Source organism: Gigantopelta aegis, chromosome 11 (assembly GCF_016097555.1).
Source record: "Gigantopelta aegis isolate Gae_Host chromosome 11, Gae_host_genome, whole genome shotgun sequence".
In the NCBI taxonomy this organism is placed as follows: Eukaryota; Metazoa; Mollusca; class Gastropoda; order Neomphalida; family Peltospiridae; genus Gigantopelta; species Gigantopelta aegis.
Genome location: NC_054709.1, coordinates 20,252,004 through 20,274,976, shown reverse-complemented (window position 1 = coordinate 20,274,976; position 22,973 = coordinate 20,252,004). Strand labels below are relative to the sequence as shown.

The 22,973-nt window shown below is 35.8% G+C and overlaps 1 protein-coding gene across 1 annotated transcript in view; it reads right to left on the bottom strand.

Moving 5' to 3' along the window:
- Nucleotides 1-21,011, bottom strand: part of LOC121385076 (G patch domain-containing protein 8-like) — a 48,547-nt gene extending 27,536 nt beyond the window's left edge. The window contains exons 1-4 of the mRNA XM_041515613.1: nt 20,976-21,011; nt 20,259-20,362; nt 12,660-12,675; nt 7,338-7,365 (exon numbers count right to left, since the gene is read on the bottom strand). Of these exons, the coding sequence (XP_041371547.1) occupies nt 7,338-7,365; nt 12,660-12,675; nt 20,259-20,362; nt 20,976-21,011 (184 nt within the window). The remainder of the gene's footprint in view (nt 1-7,337; nt 7,366-12,659; nt 12,676-20,258; nt 20,363-20,975) is intronic.
- Nucleotides 21,012-22,973: the final 1,962 nt, after the last annotated feature.

The following is a 22,973-nucleotide window of genomic DNA, read 5'->3' as shown; positions in this document are numbered from 1 at the left end:
GCCAAGAAAGCAACTATGGCTATTTGGTTATTTCAACATTTGGATGATAAAGAGAAAGTACATGTAGTTTGTTTAGTTTAACGACACCACAAGAGCACAATTGCTTATGAATCATCGGCTATTGGATGTCAAAGTCTTAAAAAACTCTTATATTTTTGCCATTAACAGCATGGGATTTTTTATGTGCACTTTCCCACAGACAGTACAGCACATACCATGACCTTTGACAAACCAGCTGTGAGGCACTGTGTGAGATGGGGAAAATCCAATCTGAGAATGGTTCCACTGAGGAGATTCGATCCTATGATGCAAGCACTTGAAAAAAGCACTTTACCAACTAAGGCCCTTGATATTGAGAACAACAGAATACCCAGTGCCACCACATAAGCTATTTCTGCAAAGCAGCAAGGGATATTTCACATCCACCCCATAAAAAGGCCCCATTATGTATACTGGTCCATGAAGGGCAACAGATCCCATGACCCGTGTTTAAAGACACCACTAGAGCATATTCATTTATTAATCATTGGCTGTTGGATGTCAGACATTTGGTAACTCTGGCAAATGGTCACCAAGAGGAAACCTGCAACATTTTTACATTAGTAGCAAGGGATCTGTTAAATGCACAATTCCACAGACAGGATAATATATACCATGGCCTTTGATATACCAGTTGTGGTGCACTGGTTGGAACGATAAATAGCCCATGGGTCCCCGATGGGAATTTATCCTAGACCAACCATGCATCAGGCAAGCGTCCTATCACTGGGCCATATGTTGCACCCCAATCTGTATGAACCCTGACGTCTATGGTTTCATTTGGTGGTATACACCCATCAGATAGAGTCTTTTATTTTCAGTCATAATAATCATGTGGTTCTTGTTTTGGTTGTAAAATGGTCCAAAATGACTGCATCCAATTAGAATTTATGCAAAGCATGAATCGAAACCCAAATCATAAGTTTTGGAATGACGGAAAATCCGGAAACACTGTACAGACAATAAAAAATCTGGATAAATATGGAAAACGTTTATACAGAAAACAGCTAAAGAACACTCGTGCTACCCACATACATGTATATCATACTTTAATAAGTATAAATCATAAATACAGGTTCTTTTAATTGGTAAGGTTTGTAACAGTTGGACAGAATTACATGAATGCTCAGGGCTTTAGATCTCACTAATATGAGCACAACAGGGACTGCTGTATTTTTCTGAGCTGGGGAGTTATAAATATTCACAAATGCATTTCAAGTTATTTTAATGTAATGAAATGATTTCAGAGGTTTTGAGGTAAACTATTTTGAGGTCAGCATGTTTGTAGTTAATTTAGGTCGGATTATTTGGGGCATCTGTATTTTGGGCACAAGGCTTATCGCCTCAACGTTGAGCCCTGTATGCTGTGTTGAATAAAATAGGAATATATTACATGTACTTTAGACTACTTGAATATACCACCACATATCACTTACAGGTAAAGGTATGTGTGCAATAGTACCTTGAAACATACACGAACCAGTATCACATAACGACAAAACACAAAGAAAAAAACTATTTAAAAGTCAAAATTGTTTTCCACAATTAAAAAATTTAAATAAATATATAATGTAAAAAAAATAAAAAAATAAAAAAAATAAACATAAAAAATGTAAAAAAAAATAAAAAAATAACACAATTATGACATGTTTGTAAATTTATTTTCTACCAAATCGTATCTGCATGCGCAGTGAAGTCACACAACTGAATACGGTAAGGGACGCAAAAGCTCAGTTATCTTCTCAATGCATGCAATCTATTTTATATACAATATACTCAACTCAACAAGAAAGCCAACTAATGTAATAAGAAATTTGACCATTTTACTGACAACAAACATCACAAAATATTGGAATACAGTTATTGGGAATAATGGTCACAACTAAACGCAACTTTATAGATTTTTAGCCTAATTTTAATCAACATTAACTGATATAAAAATGTTATAAAATTTTTAAAAACCCACAAAAATAATATTTACTGATTCACATATTAACAAAATCTTATGTATTTATAAAAAATTTAGGTGAAAAAACACGGGTCAAAATTATAAATTATTTACAAAAAAAACTTTTTACCCACTCAATGTGTTTTTTGTCAAAAAATAAACCAGTAGTCAGACAGTGGCCACATGTCTATAGTCAGGGTTTCTGCCACAGGGTAAAATGGGTATGGTGCCATATTCTTAACCCTAACCCATATTCTTTCTGGGGGAGGTCCCCCATACCCCGTGTTGACTGTGGTTGCATTCAATTCCATAGCGCCATACCCCAAAATTCTTTCTGGCAGTAACACTAAGTCCGTCCCTGCCTCCGTGAACAGTGGGGTTTTTTGTAAATAATTTCAGTTTGATTTGTTGTAACAAAGTAATTTGAAGTGTTTTGGAAATAAGAAAAACTGTTTTTATATGCAATTTAAAAAACAAACGGCTTGGAAATAAAGAACTTGTATAGTGGTACAAATGCCATAGTAAGAAAATAGCACTCCCTGTGAAAAGGACTATAATTGACTTTATTGTTAGTTTACATACTGTACAAACTATATGTATTTAATACAGAATGAGACAAAATATGTCAATGTGAAAACATTTTTTTAGTATATGTTAGTAACTAAACATGCATGGTTAAAATCAATTAAGCCACAATAACAATAGTTCTCAAACCTAGTTTACCCTGTGCACACACACCATGAGCAAATCATTTACACCCACAACCTTTTCTGAATACAAATACATGTATGCTAAATCAGAAAACCAACTGAAAAATTATAATTGACACAATTTAGCCCTTTTCATTTTGTAACCCTTTAATAAGTAAATCTCCACCCCGTCCCTGTCTGAATAATAAGAACTCTGAGTCAGTAATACCACTTTAATTTTCAAACCAATACCTAACGTTTTTCTCCCCAGCCCTACTCCCAGATTGAGAACTTGTAAACGCCTTCCCAACGCCTTCCCAATAAAATACATCGTGTACATATTCAGGGCTCGAACTTAAGAATTGGGTACCTACAGCATACTACAGCAATAATTTTGGTAAAAGAAAAACCATCTAGAAACAGTCCCTTCAAGCAATGTCAATAATTTTTATCCATCTGCTAAAAACTATCAGTCATGGCAAGTCATATTGCAACTATGGCAGTTCCCGTCGGTGCCGTCATTAATTTCGAGCCCTGTATATTAATTTAATTGATTAGCAAAGGTAACATGTTTCCTGCTATGAGTGACTTACAGCATTGCAGAAATAGACATAGTTTATTTCTATGTACTGGTATCCAGCGTTCGAAACTTGAGCTGCCAGATTGTCAAACAGATACACGCTTCTGACTATTTAGTTTTGGGTAACTTGAAATGAAAAACTAAAATGTGTTTGTTTATAATTATACATGTTCATGCAGCTGTGGAAACACCAGACAATGATTTATGGCAGCTTACAGCCGTACAAATTGGAAATCAGAGTAACACTCTAATGGACTACCGAAAGCAAATTGATTTCTTCGTAGGCCGTGATCCAATTTCTTTGTGTATCCCATTTTCAAAATAATATAAAACACTATATATGACTTGTTAATGTAAAATTTCATACAATGAAATAAAAATAATTAATTTTTTTATGAAAACGAAAAATAAAATAAAATATTTATTTAAAAAATAATAAAAAAATAATGCATAAAATTATTAATATCAATTCTGTTGTTTTACTCAGTGCTTTTTAATTACAATGATGAGTTAAGTATCATTTAGCACTGTACAAATTTTGCATAAATGGCAAATAGGTTGCACAAGCATGGTTCCATACAACTACCACATGAATGAAATAATTTGGCTTGTTTTGTACAAACCACTGTCTGTTTTTTGTTTTTTTACTTGATTCCTACAGACCATATACTTAGTCTTTAAAAACATTTTAGCACTCATGTTCATAATATTTTGTGTGACATTCTACAGAGTTACACGTACATCTCGCTCCCTTGTGCTCCCCAAAATAATTCTAATAGCTAGACAGGTGAGGGAGGGAGATGCCGTGATCTTTGGTGGTTAAATGTGTTTAAATAAAAACTATATAATCGCAAGATAACAACATTTGCAGGAGCAGACATATTTAATAAAATTGTGTATTCCTGTTGTTGCTGTCTTTTTTTGTGTGTGTTTTGTGTATTTTGTGGATGCTGTGGTTTTTTGTGTTTGTTTGTTGGGTTTTTTTGGGGGTGGGGGCAGGGAGTTTGGATGCTGATGGATACACACATATATATATTTGGGTTATTTTGATATTTCAGAAAAATACACCTACAGTAAAACCATCCTTAAAAAAAAAAAATTGTTTGCCACCAATTAACTCACTGGAATTTTCTCAGCTGCGACATCTTTTTCCATACAGTGTTTAAGAAATAATTTTAAAATTAAATGTCTAATATTGACCAATCATGGTAACTAAAACAATGGCTCAAAATACAGCAAACAAATTGGGTGTTTTGCAATGATGGCCTGAGCTATGGTTATAGTGTGTTACACCATACAATAGTCAAGAATAAAAAGTCCACAGAATTAATAAACCTCTACGGTTGGAAGATAAAAGCAGAATATATCGTGCAATACAAACTAAAAGGTGTAAATTAGTTTTTAACTCTATGATTATAGAAAATTCAAAAGAAACAATAAAATAAAAAACCTTATATATAACAGTGCTTTGGTTTTAACTATTTGTCTTTTTCCCCCCTGCGTAACATGCTTAAATCAGGAACTAAACACAAATTAAGTGGAATAACTATAAACCAGTATGTTTAATGCCTATTAACATACATGCCTTTATCATTAATAAAATAATCAGTTAACATTTTTATATCACACATATAATATTTTAATTTCTTAACTTTTTATTATGTACATTAACATGCAATGTTTCATTTTTAAATTATTCATGATTTAACTGTTATTAACAAGCATGCTTTGTCACCGTTAACAAAAAAAACAGCATACCTGTACAATTAATGAATTATTGTTTTGAACAAAAAATCCAATCTACTAACATGCATACTTTTATCTTTAATGAGATAATGGTGATATTAAATTTATATCATAAAGACATAAATGTAAAGTTTGCAATGTGGAAGACAATACTTTGAAGAAAACAAAGCAAGAAGTCATTTTAAGCAATGTGGGGGTTGTTTGTTTACAAAAATACATTGGACCTCACTTTTGTTAGCAAGGGATCTCTTACCTGGTTATGTTTGATGTTTTCTGAATTACAGAACTGTCTCATATAATTAGTAAGTATTAATAGTCAGCAAACTAACAGAATAAACTACAACAAACCATGTATTACATTTTTCTTTTGAAGCCATTTTTTAAAACTTCCATAAAACTATTCACATTGATATTGTGATCAGATTTTTGTTTTTTAATGTACTAGACAATAAACATAAAATCAAAACTAGTCTTCTTCTCTCCAACATTTAAAAAATAATATAAACAAAATAAATAACTTCTAAAAATAATAATAAAATCAAATATTCCATTTGTTCAACTTTTAAAACTACTGCAACGGGTAACCATTTAAATAAATTCTCTTGTAACATTCGGTTCCAATTTCTACGATTCATGTATATACCTTTAAAAACAGGTTTCTTCTCAGTCCACCTTAGCACTACTTGTAGAAATTATCATCAAACTAATAAACTAACAAGTAAAATAACCCAAGTCTGAAAGCGATATGTATATATAAATATAATATAATATAGACACAAGTACATGTATATAATACTATATAGCCAAAGAGTCAATATACAATTTATATCAAATATATTTTTAAAGTATTTTATTTGTGCCCAAATATATGAAGAAAAAAAAACTTAAATGCTGCAAAAACTTGACACATTGTAATAAAAATGGATTAAAAATTGAAACTGATCTCCATCCAATCATATACAAAACATCCACTTAAACCCCCCACCCCCAAGTCAAAAAAAAAATACTGTACACTTTTGGAGTTTGAAAAATAAAATGACTTATACAACGCAAAATCAGACAAACGACACACAGAACATGATGACTTGTGGTACATTTCTAAGGCAGTGACTGCAATATGTAACACTATCAAGTAGTGTGTACGGGAACAGGTACAATATTGAATATATTACACATCAAACAGGAATAAACACGCTAAATACGACTGATTTGAAAAGCAGCTGCAAATATTTGCTGGCTACTTAAGATTTTGTTTCTTCTTTTTTCTTCGCTCCAATACATGAGTAAAAGTCATTACATTCATATGAACATCTGAGCAAAACATAAATACAATGGCTGTTTATGTAAATAAATACTGTGAGATTTATTATGTTATTCCGAAACATTTCCCATAAAAATATGCTTCATGGATAAAACTATGGATAACTCAACATTCTGGTCTATAGGTATTGTGTTGTTTTTGTTGTAAATTGTAACATTTATTTAATAACTGATAAATGTAATTTTAGGGAGGAAAACACCTCTATCATACCTATTCAAAATATGAAGAACAAAAGCATTTTATGCTTAATAGTTTCACAAATTTAACAATATGCTATTTGTTTCTTTTTTCTGCAACCGAAGTCATGATACTTTATGCAATTTCAGATGTTCATTTAAATGCTGACAGCATTCATGTCATATCAAGTCAAACAATTTCTCATTTTAAAATAAGAGTAAATGCAATGGACAGAATAAACATTCAAATATATTTTTTGGAGCCCAGTTTGTTGGTAATAATATTTAAATGTTCCTAAAACACAGCATGCAATAAATTGTCTTTCCCATACCCATGCAAGCGTACCATCCGATTGGACGATAAAAATTCTTGGTGTTAAAATGAGCAATTCTGATTGGCTAGTATCTCACAACAACTAGTTAGAAACTAATATGGATAACTCTGACATTTGTTACATCAAGGAGCTGGTGCACCACAGCTTATACCAGACTGAGTGCCCAGCCTGCATAGCCTAGCAGTATACTAACTGTATTTTATTATCTGAAAGATCGTCTTTACTGATCATTTAATTGGTTTCTCTTCTTATTCTTTTGTTTTCTTAACTGCTTCATTTTACATTTTAAACAAATTAGTCTTTGATGAAATACTGAGTTATGTAAAGAGATGTATTAGTAAATAACTGACAGATGGGTACTTTGGATTGAAATAAGCAATGAACTCTACCCGTGTGAATTAAGTGATGTATTTCCGACCTTAGTATAAATGCACAGCTATATATATAAGATAATGTAAATAATGGCACGCACATTTGCACCGTACATGTAGAACATACTTTACCTTGTGAGACCGGGGTTCCTTTCAAAACCTTTAATATACAAATGGAGATACAGTTTAAATTTGTACTTTAAGATTTGATTTGATTTATTTTATTTTTTAAAATTATTTTGGAACATACAAACCAAACTCTTGAAAGATTGATTAAAACCCACTGTTTGTTCCACTCAGGTGAAATCAAACATGGAGTAACTAAAATGCACATAATGTAAGTTAGTTACGAAAGAAAATAACTGGAACGATGAAAGATCAACTTTAAAAACGAAACAACTATTTTTTTACCTAATGAAAATCTTACAGCTTAAATGCAAGTTTGACTTATAAATGTATCTTATAAAGAATGGAACTAGTCTATGACATATATTTATCTTAATTACAATGGACCATGGATAAACTATGAAATTTTAAGAGGCAAATTGTGGTTCAAACCCCGTCAGAGACGGCTAAAGTGTTCTCTCATTTTTCCACTCACATACACCAATCTTTTCATTCTTGCCATCTTAATATCTGACAAAATATCTCAGAATGTTTTATTTCACCTGTGTGCAAAAACAAATTCCACCAATCTCAAACTAGGAAAGTTGAAGGAATATATGTTTAACCATGGATAGTTAATGGTTTGGGAGGTTTGTTTTTCAGTTTTAGAGTTACATACAGTTAACAGTAACAATTACAACCGAAAACCAAGATCTGGCACCCTTCAGGTTTTTATCCAGCTCGAATGTCCTTGTGTGTATATATATATATATAATATATATATATATATATATATATATATATATATATATATATAATATATATATATATATATATATATATATATATATATATATACAGTCGAACCTGTCTATGGCGGCCACTCGTGGGACATGACAAAAGTGGCCGCCATAGAGAGGTGGCCGCCGTATGCAGGTCATATATAAGTCCGAATTTTTAAAAACAATTACACGTATGTTGCAATAGAACTATTAAGGAGCCATATACATGTGCAAAAACGTTAACGCGATCGCTTACTGGGTTTAGGTGGCATTTTAAAAATAAATATCAGAAATAAACTGCAGCAGTATTTAATTCCTTCTAGAGTTGACACGTTTAACTCCAGTTATTTTAGGCTAGATACCCTCTTATCAACTGCGTTTAATGACCACCGCCGATGACTAGTACATCGCACCGTTAATCCAGATTAAAAACACTTGTTAATTAACGAACACAGCTAAGCGACCGACGACCTTTAAAGGACCGCTGTTTATCAAGCCAATTGGTTATATCAACAAAAACATCTTACGTTTTTTTTTACGATTGCCGACATTTCTTTATAACTTGCACTAAAAACAATTGTGGCCGCGATAGCAGGTTCATTTTCGCTTTTTTATGACAAAAGTGTGGCCGCTGGCCGCGTTGAGCAGTTGGTATGCCATATAGAGGTAAAATATATAGTAAAATTCATTGGGGGGACCTCATGGTGGCCGCCATGGACAGGTGGCCGCCATATGGAGGTGGCCGCGAAGGCAGGTTTGACTGTATATATATATATATATATATATATATATATATATATATATATATATATATATATATATATATATATACACACACATACACACACATCAAAGGGGTTATATTTGCTGGGTCATCTCTGGGAAAATGCATAAAAAAAATTCTTCTTGTTATTTACAGTCTTGTGGTAAGTCTCCTTCTCAATCTCTGTCTGTCTGTCTGTCTCTTTCTCTCCCTCTCTCTGTATGTGTGTGTGTGTCTCATCAAAAAAAACATGTAAAAATGGCCATAGTTTCTCTTTCTCTCTATATAATTCTCATTCCCATTTTCCCTCCCTCTGTCCATCTGTCTATCTCTATATCTCTTTCTCTCTTTGTAGGTGTGTGTGTGTGTGTGTGTCTCATAAAAAACCCACATATTACACATCAAATGGACATAGTTTAAAATGTGCTGAGGAGTCATTAAACAAATATTCCTTTTTTTTCCAGAATGGCCTGTCGGAAATTACGTGAGAATCAATATTTATTATCAATAAGACTAAAATAATTATAGTCCAATGGCACCGACAGTAGATACATATATATATATATATATATATATATATATATATATATATATATATATATAAACAATACATTTCACACATACACTGTACACACACTCCATTTTCTCATTTCACTTTTCTTTCACATATGTACATACATATATACTCTTCAAAAAAAGTAACACAAAAATTAAATTTTCCTAATAAATATGGATGTGTGGAAACATTGTGTTCCGAACGCTAAGTATGTTGTGTAATGGAGCATACCAAATGCATTTTCACCAGCAAAGTTGTTCGGAATTTGATGACCTTGAAGACAGGTGTGAAAAAGTTAACAATCGCAAAACCGCACCTGCGGTCAATTCAGCGATTTGAACTGTCGGCATGGTGAGCACATGCAAGAGGCACAAGAAGCCCTATAAAAGTGCAGGGTTCAGGACTTAGCTGTACTCAGTTTAAAACTGTCAGCGTAGCTTTCACAATGCCAAGACTGAATGAAGCACAGAGGAACAACGCCGTCGGACAATTGGAAGCAGGCGAATCCCAATCAGAGGTTGCGAGGCTTTTCAATGTGTACCCTAGCACCATTTCAAGATTATGGATCCGCTACCAGGCGCATGGATCAACACGTGACCTTCGCAGATCCGGTAGACCACGTGTCACCACTCCTGCCCAGGAACGCTACATCCGGTTGCGCCACCTACGCCAAAGGACGACCACGGCTACCTCCACTCAATCTGCAATACCGGGACTGCGTAGGATCTCTGACCAGACTGTCCGGAACCGTCTACGAGAGGCAGGATTGTGACCCAGACGTCCTGTTAGAGGCGTGATTTTAACCCAGCAGCATCGACAGCTTCGACTACAATGGTGTCAAGTACACAGGGTATGGCCTCAAAGACACATGTGGTTCAGCGACGAATCGCGATTCATGCTCCGCAGACAGGATGGAAGGGCACATGTCTACCGCCAAAGAGGTGAACGTTTTGCACGCAATTGCATACAGGAAGTGGACAGATTTGGTGGAGGAAGTGTGATGATGTGGGCAGCCATCTCTTACAATGCCAGGACAGACTTGGTGCACATCAGGGGGAACTTGACAGCACAGCGCTATGTGGACGAGATCTTGTGCCCGTACGTCGTCCCCAACATGGCCAATGGCAACACTGTTCTCCAGCAGGACAATGCCCGTCCTCATACAGCGCGCATCACCACAGCCTTCCTAGCAAACAACAACATCAATGTTCTTCCATGGCCCTCCAAATCTCCAGATTTAAACCCAATCGAGAATTTGTGGGATGAACTGGATAGACGTTTGCGACGACGACAAACCAAACCTCAGACACTACAACAGCTGGCTGCCGCTTTGGAGGCCGAGTGGGCTACAATTCCGCAGGATGTCATCCGTCATCTGACTGCTTCGATGGGCAGGAGGTGCCAGGCAGTACTTGACTCTCATGGGGGTCACACTCATTACTGACTGTACGTGACGTCAAACGGGACCTTGGGAACTTGGATGGCTGTTACAACAGCCTCTGTCAATGTTGTTTATCTGTGTCAAATTGCAAGCTTCTGCCATGTTTCTTTCATGTATTAAACGATTTAGAAACATACAATGAAAATCTGGCTTTGCATTACTTTTTTTGAAGAGTATATGTAAAATGGAGATTTAATGATATAAACATAGTTACATGTACCCCTTATATTTCACAAATAGACATAACTGTATTTGTAATACCAAGTGATTGGTTCCTAAACACACCAAAGTCCAAAACTGAAACAATATTTAATTTTCTTCCACACATTGAATTATTTTTCAATACTACTCATTTCAATTCATTATCAAATGTACATTATCGGCTTTAGTAAAATTTATTTTTAAAAATAAAAAATAAATAATAATACTAGATCTCCACTACTACATGTATGTGTCTCACTAATGTAAAGTATAATAATAACATCTTACTTGAATATCAACAATGAACACACAAATCCTGAACAAGTAAACAAAGTGCTTGGTAAACCTTGTAAAGACTATTAGAAGACATTAATATGTAGAAAGTGCGAATGACATCATAGCAAGACCAGTGCAGCAGGCTAGGTCTAAAACCAACAAACTGGGCGCCAGTCTAGTCTAGGGCAGCTAATCACAGCCCGGCTTATACATATATTTACATATTTAATCAGCTAAAAAACCTGTCTGTCTTTTAAAATTGATGTGAAATCTGTTTTGGCATAATCCATTGTTTAAATTATAAATCAAGTTTATATGAGCATAGCTAAAGGTTTAACCACCAATGAAAAATCACAACAAAGAAATTAACTAGAGAAAAAAATCTACACTTTGTGAATTAAAAAGAAGTGTGATCATGTGATATTTCCCCCATTGAAGATTCCACAAAGGAGGACTGGCAAAGTGAGTCACAGCCTGAGACAAGTTGTTTTTAGGCTTGAAAACTTACTAGAAGCAGATCATTTTCAAAAAGCAAAATCCTATTAGCCAGTTATTAGTTAAAAGTCAAAACTCATAAAAAAATCAACACTTCTACATGTATGTTATTAAATGTTTTTCTACCAATTACCATCAACTGGTTGAATGATTTAGGTGTTTTTATTTTAATTAACAAAAATAATTTTTAGATGTTTTTTAGCATGTCTTGTTTCAACACTCAAAATTCGTGTGGTGGACTAGGAAGCTCCAATTTTAGGTTGTTGACTAGGAAGCAATATTTGCTTCTCAAATTTTAATCTGAAAGCATATAATGTATGCCTGAACAGCTAACAATTTGTTTAGTACAGAATATCATTTTCAAAGGCAAGAACAGGTTTTAAAGCAATCTTACTTAAAACGTGTAATATTCTTATACATACATAGCTATGGAGACTGAACACATTGCAGCCACTGCCAAATGTTAAGAAACGAAACCAAACCCTATACTTACCTGCATACATACATACGTAACACACATACATGATGATATCATTGGCATATAAATTCAACCATTACATCGTATACATTTGTGTACACAGCGTATCTATATACCAATTTAACATGGACAGTGTTCATATTTCTTTTGATTAACATATAAATAATGATAACTGAAAATAAGACATTCCTATTAACATTATTGAAATCATGTCGTTTAAGTGTGTTTGGATATATATATATATCTGTTTTAAAATGACTCGAATGATCAGATTAGCCGTTTGTTACAGTCTGTTTGACGGCAATGTGGTGTAATTCCACCATCGCGGTGTACGTTAGAGAGACAAATCTTTGTTACCTTCTTGCTTTGAGTCCTTGGCAGGTGCAATCTTGGTCACAGCTGACTTGACAGCGTTCATCTTCATTCCAACTCGCTGCATTGTTCAGAGTTGACAGTCGATGAGTCTGAAACAAACATTAAGTGATTAGTATACAAGTATCAAGAGTCTTTGAAACAAAGTCCTTGAGATTTTGCAGATGTATTGTGGACTTTTAGGGGAGCTATCCACTGGCTCCCCATCACTCACCTGAAACTAATTCAAGGGCAGTAATATTTAGCTCTCCTGAGCATATGATGTTTTGTTAAAATAGTACTGTACATAATAGAATCCATCACCATTTTGAGGTATAGATACGGCCATACCAATTCAACGTGCAAGTACCTCATGAAAACTGCGCAAATCTTTATATTTTGGATTTAATCCTACCAGACATTCAAAATTCAATACCACCACAAATGCCCCGCCTACTACTGACCCTGGCCAGGATGTTGGTGCTCTCTTGCACTTGCCAGCACAGGTGGTCCCCTCTCCCACCCACCCCAAACCCTTTCCTGTCCTGAATGGGGGAGCCGGCATGGGTTGACACCTGCACCTATGACATGCATGTGCTACAACAGCTTGCTCTGAAAATGCACCGTAAGCCATATGACTTGACCTCAAGGGACAAAATGTTTTTTGTGAGGGCCAAGGTTTACCCACAGGGCTTCTGGATTATGGTAGCCCCACTCACACGGCTAGTGACATTCAATGTTGGGCTAGTAAATAACTACCATTTCTGTGCCAGACAGGGCTTCTGGATTATGGTAGCCCCACTCACACGGCTAGTGACATTCAATGTTGGGCTAGTAAATAACTACTATTTCTGTGCCAGACAGGGCTTCTGGATTATGGTAGCCCCACTCACACGGCTAGTGACATTCAATGTTGGGCTAGTAAATAACTACCATTTCTGTGCCAGACAGGGCTTCTGGATTATGGTAGCCTCACTCACACGGCTAGTGACATTCAATGTTGGGCTAGTAAATAACTACCATTTCTGTGCCAGACAGGGCTTCTGGATTATGGTAGCCCCACTCACACGGCTAGTGACATTCAATGTTGGGCTAGTAAATAACTACCATTTCTGTGCCAGACAGGGCTTCTGGATTATGGTAGCCCCACTCACACGGCTAGTGACATTCAATGTTGGGCTAGTAAATAACTACCATTTCTGTGCCAGACAGGGCTTCTGGATTATGGTAGCCCCACTCACACGGCTAGTGACATTCAATGTTGGGCTAGTAAATAACTACCATTTCTGTGCCAGACAGGGCTTCTGGATTATGGTAGCCCCACTCACACGGCTAGTGACATTCAATGTTGGGCTAGTAAATAACTACTATTTCTGTGCCAGACAGGGCTTCTGGATTATGGTAGCCCCACTCACACGGCTAGTGACATTCAATGTTGGGCTAGTAAATAACTACTATTTCTGTGCCAGACAGGGCTTCTGGATTATGGTAGCCCCACTCACACGGCTAGTGACATTCAATGTTGGGCTAGTAAATAACTACTATTTCTGTGCCAGACAGGGCTTCTGGATTATGGTAGCCCCACTCACACGGCTAGTGACATTCAATGTTGGGCTAGTAAATAACTACTATTTCTGTGCCAGACAGGGCTTCTGGATTATGGTAGCCCCACTCACACGGCTAGTGACATTCAATGTTGGGCTAGTAAATAACTACTATTTCTGTGCCAGACAGGGCTTCTGGATTATGGTAGCCCCACTCACACGGCTAGTGACATTCAATGTTGGGCTAGTAAATAACTACTATTTCTGTGCCAGACAGGGCTTCTGGATTATGGTAGCCCCACTCACACGGCTAGTGACATTCAATGTTGGGCTAGTAAATAACTACTATTTCTGTGCCAGACAGGGCTTCTGGATTATGGTAGCCCCACTCACACGGCTAGTGACATTCAATGTTGGGCTAGTAAATAACTACTATTTCTGTGCCAGACAGGGCTTCTGGATTATGGTAGCCCCACTCACACGGCTAGTGACATTCAATGTTGGGCTAGTAAATAACTACTATTTCTGTGCCAGACAGGGCTTCTGGATTATGGTAGCCCCACTCACACGGCTAGTGACATTCAATGTTGGGCTAGTAAATAACTACTATTTCTGTGCCAGACAGGGCTTCTGGATTATGGTAGCCCCACTCACACGGCTAGTGACATTCAATGTTGGGCTAGTAAATAACTACTATTTCTGTGCCAGACAGGGCTTCTGGATTATGGTAGCCCCACTCACAAGGCTAGTGACATTCAATGTTGGGCTAGTAAATAACTACTATTTCTGTGCCAGACAGGGCTTCTGGATTATGGTAGCCCCACTCACACGGCTAGTGACATTCAATGTTGGGCTAGTAAATAACTACTATTTCTGTGCCAGACAGGGCTTCTGGATTATGGTAGCCCCACTCACACGGCTAGTGACATTCAATGTTGGGCTAGTAAATAACTACCATTTCTGTGCCAGACAGGGCTTCTGGATTATGGTAGCCCCACTCACACGGCTAGTGACATTCAATGCTGGGCTAGTAAATAACTACTATTTCTGTGCCAGACAGGGCTTCTGGATTATGGTAGCCCCACTCACATGGCTAGTGACATTCAATGCTGGGCTAGTAAATAACTACTATTTCTGTGCCAGACAGGGCTTCTGGATTATGGTAGCCCCACTCACATGGCTAGTGACATTCAATGTTGGGCTAGTAAATAACTACTATTGCCATGCCCGATGGCTAGTGAAATGTTTTTGGTCACATGTTGCAGTTAAGTCTATTTTGTAAATATGACCCCATCCCAAACCCTAATGTTAGTGTTTTTAAGCTCCATCTCCCTCTTTAGGTGACATATCTGATTATTACTATTATTTAGTAAAATTGTATTAACTTAAAGTAAAGTAGGGCTATTTTATTTTTAGATTCACAAATCCCATGGCTAGTAGATTTAAAAAAAAATTCTAGAAGCCCTGACCCAGGAAAAACACATTTTGTCCCATGGGTTGAATCGTCTTATCTACACCTCACAATGGTGATTGATTATTGTTTTCCCCCATTTAATTACAGTAACAAAACATTAATTTTGTAAGCTATAGTTTGTTTATTGTAGAACCATTCATAAACATTTCAACTACAAACTCATTTAATCATACTCGGAAAAATATAGTCCACATTATGCAATGACATAAAAATGTAAGAACGTAACAATAAATATAAAGTTAAAAATATAGCTTGTTTAAACATTTTTAGAACAATGATCCAACAATGAAATGGTAACCTGGGGAATAAGTAATTCAATAGAATTCTGAAAAAAAAATAGTTATGACATCAATCATTGTAAATCAGTAGTTATGTTGTCAAGCATACTTAGAAAATTGTCTAACCTTGGAGAGCTAGACATAAGCTGGCTAATTCAGACCAGTGGGTAAGAAAATGATTATGCCAAATGTGGTAATGTCTTAAACGGCTCCCCATAATCTAAGTTAGGAGGGCAATTAATCGCTCACTTAAATGTTTTCACAGCTAAGTCTGTACAACTCACTGCACTTTCACTGTTCAGCGATAATCAAGGTTCACCCTTTTCACTACCAAATTAGCCAACTGCTAATTTACATGCAACAGGGCAACTATATTCAGTATTTGGCTATTGAATGTCTTTAAATTAGCCACTTTTGAAGCAAATAATCTATATAATATCTGATAACTGATTGAAACAAAATTCTTTCTCGTGCGAGCCCTCCTAATAATGAACACTATAACATATTGATCATGCAGGTCAATGTATAATATGCTGCCAAACTAATCATCTTTATTGATTTCTCACAACAGGATAATTTTTAAATTGCTACATGTATATAGCATGCACGTGAATAAAGCCAAGCAGAGAAAAACATCAAGGTATCCTGGGTCAACAAGCTAACTGATACATGTAAAGATAACCAGGTTTGACTGCATTTCATGTTTCACGACAGTGGTACATGTACATGTAAATACAAAAAAGCTGATCTGCAAATACTAAAAAGCTAAAATTGCCAAAAAATGGCAGGTTACTTCTTATTTAGCTTGAGATAGGACGTAGACCAGTGGTAAAGTGCTCGCTTGATGTGTGGTCAGTAGGCCTACTGGGCTATTTCTCGTTCCAGCCAGGGCATCTCGACTGGTATATTAAAGGCCATGGTATGTGCTATCCTGTCTGTAGGATGGTGCATATAAAAGATCCCTTGCTAAAAAAAATGGGGAAATGTAGTGGGTTTCCCCTAAGATTATATCATATATGTCAATATTACCAAATGTTTGAGATCCAATAGCCAATGATTAAAGGTAGAGTAACCTCAAACATGAGCGTTATGTGTTGGAAAGATGCATACCTGGACCACCAACACATACTGACACTGTAAGAAATGAAAAACGAGTAATTTTAGAGTTAATAAAAAAATGTGATTATTCCTGCTAACTGTGGGCAGCAATTTTCTTTTGTTTTCAGAACGTCCGGAATTCTAGCTTGGGGCAAAGTGACGTCATCAGCTCCAACCAACTCATGTATGCACAGTGTAAACAAAGGCAGTCATTTACGACAATGCACTTCGCTTTTATCAACCTGACTTGTAAAACAACATAAATGACTTGACAATATAATAGACTATTTAATTAAATATATTTCAATCTGCATTAATAGAACGAAATGGGGTTATATGATTTTTCTCTCTTAAAAAAATTCAAAGAAAAATGCATATTATTAGGCATATTGGTAAAGTATGATGGAGCAAAAACGACCACTCACAATATCCAAGTGATAATTTTCTTTTTGGGGGAAGTATAAATATGTACGTAATTGGTCAATTTTGTGATTTTAGATGGGAAAGTCTACTTAATCAAGGGTTTTATAGAATTATGTACAGTAATAAAGCAGAACGGCCGATAATGTCCATTATCATACGAGGAGTGACCGTGCGGTTATCCCACAATACCCTGTGATCTTAAGAAAACAGGCACATATTTTGTGTGTGTCTAGACACACTAACTGGTGACTGTCCAAAATATACACCTGCCAATCAGGAACCACAGGTACAGGCCACGAAAAGAAAAGACCAATTAACTAAAAAAACACTCCGATTATCATTCCAGTACGTGGGTTAATGCATGGACAAAACATAATACAGTTATTTCGACACTTTGACAATGGTGGTTTATTTTGTATTGAAAAATAATATATACTTATTGCTGACTTACTGGGATGGATATTATTACAGAACATTGCGATGCATCTGCAAAAATCAGGTACGTTTTGTTTCTTCAGTTCTAAGACTAATTCCTGACGTGCCATGTTAAGTATTATGTAACCATCGGCTCGCAATCACTGGAATAGTACAAAATGGCTGCCAACATTTTATATAATAGGCGTCACATTTAACCATTTTATTAATTAAATATAAGATTATACTTGTTGATATTACACAATAATGTGCATCATATATCGTTGAATATGCATACCAGCCCAAAATCTTTGCCTAAGCATTTCTTTAATAAATCAATGTGCTCTAGTGACAAGTGTCATTAAAGAAAACAAACTAACTTTATTTATAATGGTCTAAAATACATGAGGCTCTAACTGTCCACACACTGTCCCAAATATTACACAATCACGAGCTAAAATACATGAGGCTCTAACTCTCCACACACTGTCCCAAATATTACACAAACACGAGCTAAAATACATGAGGCTATAACTGTCCACACACTGTCCCAAATATTACACAATCACAAGCTAAAATACATGAGGCTCTAACTCTCCACACACTGTCCCAAATATTACACAATCACGAGCTAAAATACATGAGGCTCTAACTCTCCACACACTGTCCCAAATATTACACAATCACGAGCTAAAATACATGAGGCTCTAACTCTCCACACACTGTCCCAAATATTACACAAACACGAGCTAAAATACATGCGGCTATAACTGTCCACACACTGTCCCAAATATTACACAAACACGAGCTAAAATACATGAGGCTCTAACTCTCCACACACTGTCCCAAATATTACACAATCACGAGCTAAAATACATGAGGCTCTAACTCTCCACACACTGTCCCAAATATTACACAATCACAAGCTAAAATACATGCGGCTCTAACTCTCCACACACTGTCCCAAATATTACACAACCACGAGCTAAAATACATGAGGCTCTAACTCTCCACACACTGTCCCAAATATTACACAATCACAAGCTAAAATACATGAGGCTCTAACTCTCCACACACTGTCCCAAATATTACACAAACACGAGCTAAAATACATGCGGCTCTAACTGTCCACACACTGTCCCAAATATTACACAAACACGAGCTAAAATACATGAGGCTCTAACTGTCCACACTGTCCCAAATATTACACAATCACGAGCTAAAATACATGAGGCTCTAACTCTCCACACACTGTCCCAAATATTACACAATCACAAGCTAAAATACATGCGGCTCTAACTCTCCACACACTGTCCCAAATATTACACAATCACGAGCTAAAATACATGCGGCTCTAACTGTCCACACACTGTCCCAAATATTACACAACCACGAGCTAAAATACATGAGGCTCTAACTGTCCACACACTGTCCCAAATATTACACAAACACGAGCTAAACAGCAGATGAGATTTAAAGCTGTATCCTAACCAGCCGCGAGCGACACTAACAATTATTTTAGAAATCATTGATTTCAATTGCCGTATCCTAACCGCATGCGTGCGAAGCAACATATAAATCTGTCACATCGTGCGCGTGAAGTTAGGATGCGGTAATGGAAATCAATGACTTCTAAAATAATCGCTCACATCGCTCGTTGCCAATTAGGATAGAGCTTAATCCTATATACATACTTCTGTCTCTTTACAAATAACCTATGATATTTGGGTTGTTTTGGCAGGTGAATTTCTATTTAACTTGCTGGGTCAGAAAAATGGACTGCTTTTTACTCTTTACTATTTCGAGTCCTGTTGTTACATGTCACTGGCTCACTCCAAAGCATAAAGTAATCTTTGAACTACTTTTTAACCTTTCTAAAAGCAATGTCAATCTGCAATCTTTATAGTATGCATCAGTACCCTAAAAATATTTGAGGATAGACCATTTTACCCATTTTACCCTCTGGAATAAATCCATGCTCAGACCTGGTATAGCTACGTCTCGCACCTACAGTGTGACATAACCCAGCAGTAAAGTGCTTTCTTTATTAACGCTTGGTTCAATCCCCATCGGTGGGACCATTAGGCTATTTCTCGTTCCAGCCAGTGCACCATGACTGGAATATTAAAGGCAGTGGTATGTGCAATCCAGTCATTAAAGAAAATTTTAAAAAATAATTTTAATTTCCTTACCATATGTGATGTGCTCTAGTGGTGTCGTTAAAGAAAACAAACTTTAACTTTCCTTACCACATGACGTGATGTGCTCTAGTGGTGTCGTTAAAGAAAACAAACTTTAACTTTCCTTACCACATGATGTGATGTGTTCTAGTGGTGCCATTAAAAAAAAAACTTAACTTTTTAACTTTTCTTACCACATGTGCAGTAGAACTCTCCTCCACCCACTAGATAAGTGCAGACAATGATGACCCCACGTCTGCTCTTCATCAAAAACCACCAGTGCCTTGACGTTGTTCACCTTTCCACAACACCACAAGTCTCCTCTTATCTGTCTGATTAATGCTAGCAACTTGATCAAATGTGGTCTTTATAAAATGGATTTAATTTCCTCTTGTTGCCTGCAAAACAGAAAATACAATAAAAAAGTATTGAAAACAAAATCTGCTGCGCACATGTTGCTATTAAAGACTGTATTGATGTTTGCGAATTAAGACACTAGCTCAGTAGTTGGTAAATCTAATTTCCTTTTGCTCTGTCTTAGAACAGATAATATAATAAAAGGTGCAGAAAGCAATTTATCTTCTGTAACCCCCCCCCCCCTCAAAAAAAATAATAATAAAAATATAAAAAAATATTTTAAAATTTATCCTAAAAATCTTCAGTATGTTTTCCAAGTTTGCTCCTTTATAGAACATAAAATTAAAATAAAGGCACTGGATGCAAAGCTTCTGACCAAGCTTTTATGCTTAAAAAGTCAAAAGCTGCAATCTCAGGATATTTTAGTATATATACTTGCAGTATTATGTAACAGAAATGTAGACCATGTAGAATACATTGTACAAATGCTTTTATCCTCATGATATACTCTTAAATTAATATCCTTCACAAACATACAAACAAACTGCATGTACCTGTTCATTAACCACAATCAGCTTTTTCAACATCATTTCCAAAAATAATTACATAATTATTACCATCAGATATATGAGACTGTCAAGACTCCAGTTTTTAAGTCAGTCTAATGTGTCTTCTGTACTAGTCTCCTGGTCCTGTCTAAAACACAATTATGACCAAGTTTACTAGTTGGGTTACTAGTATATACTATTTTAATTTAATTACAGCTTAACACTTCAGTGGTTTTCAGGTGAAATGTTTTGAGGTCAATTAGTTTGGGTCAATTAAAGGAGGGGACAGTCAAGGCATCTGACCTGGTATGCATATTCAACGATATATAATGTACATTACTGCTTAATATCAACAAGTATAATTGTATAGTTAATTAATAAAACGGTTAAATGTGATGGCTGTTATATATATATTGGGAGCAGCCATTTTGTACCATCCCAGTGAATATAGGCCCTCTGGTGAGCTGGTGGTTACATATACCTAACATGTCACATCAGGAATTAGTCTTCGAACTGAAGAAACAAAACATACCCGATGTTTGCAGATGCATCGCAATATTCTGTAATAATAGTCATCCCAGTAAGCCAGCAACAATTATATATTATACTTAATACAAAATAAACCACCATTGTCGAAGTGTTGAAATAACTGTATTATGGTTTGTACATAAATTAACCCACATACTGAAATAATAATAGGAGTGTTTTCTTAGTTAATTGGTCTTTTCTTTCTGTGGCCTGTACCTGTGGTTTCTGATTGGCAGGTGTATATTTAGATGGTCCCCAGACACTGTGTCTAGACACGCTAAAAAGACGTGCCTCTTTTATTAATATCACAGACTACTGTGTATTAACCGTACAGACACCCCTCTAATCGTAATCGATCAGCTGTCTGCTTTATTACTGTAAGCAATTCTGTAAAACCCTTGAAACTTTCCCCATCTAAAATCACAAAACCAATTATGTAGTCCCAAAGAAAAGAAAATTATCACTTGGATATCGTGAGTGGTCGTAGCATACCAATGGGCTTAATAATATGCATTTTTTTCTTTGGATTTTTAAAAAAAGAAAAATACTGTAACTCCATTTCATTCTACTGATGCAAAATGAAATATATTTAGTTAAATAGTTTATTATACTATCAAGTCATTTATGTTGTTTTACAAGTCAGGTTGATGAAAGTGAAGCGCCTTGTCGTAAATTAGAGCATTTGTTTACACTGTGCATAGAGCAGATGGACGGAGCTGACATCACTTCGCCCCAAGCTATACCACCGGACGTCATAAAAACTAAACAAAATGGCAGGAATAATCATGTTTTTTTTTATTAACTCTAAAATTACGCGTTTTTCATTTGTTAAAGTGTTGGTGGTCCAGGTATGCATCTTTCCAACACATAAATCTCTTGTTTGAGTTTACTCTACCTTTAAGTATTGTAAAATCGAGAGTATTGTGACTCTTGACTTTACAATACATTGTCTGGACACCATGGGCTTTTTTTTAGGGGCACTATAATGTCTGAAATGTTCTTATTGATATCAACACAGCTCCATTGGACTTTATTTGTATTTGACAGTGAGTCCCATAAACATATATATATATAATATATATATATACAGTCAGACCTCATTACAACGACCGTTGTTACTACAACATTTACACCATCCAACCACAAATTGTCGGGAACAAACATCAGTGTTATTCTGTTCATTACACCAGAATTCACACCTTCCGACACCGACAGAGCAAATTAGTAACAAATGTGCATCAGATATCTGAAAACACCTCTTTACAACAACATTACACAATCACAGATACTGTAGCACATTGGCAGTACACACACAGCCACTTAGAATCCTTGATCTGGTAGTGAGCCGACTGTGTCACATGCTGTCCAAGCTACCGATGTTTGCAAAATCAGTAGACATGTATTGGTTTTGCAAATAAGCCTTTAGTTAACCAATTAAAGGATTAACTTTGAACAATAAATTCTTCTATTTTCAAA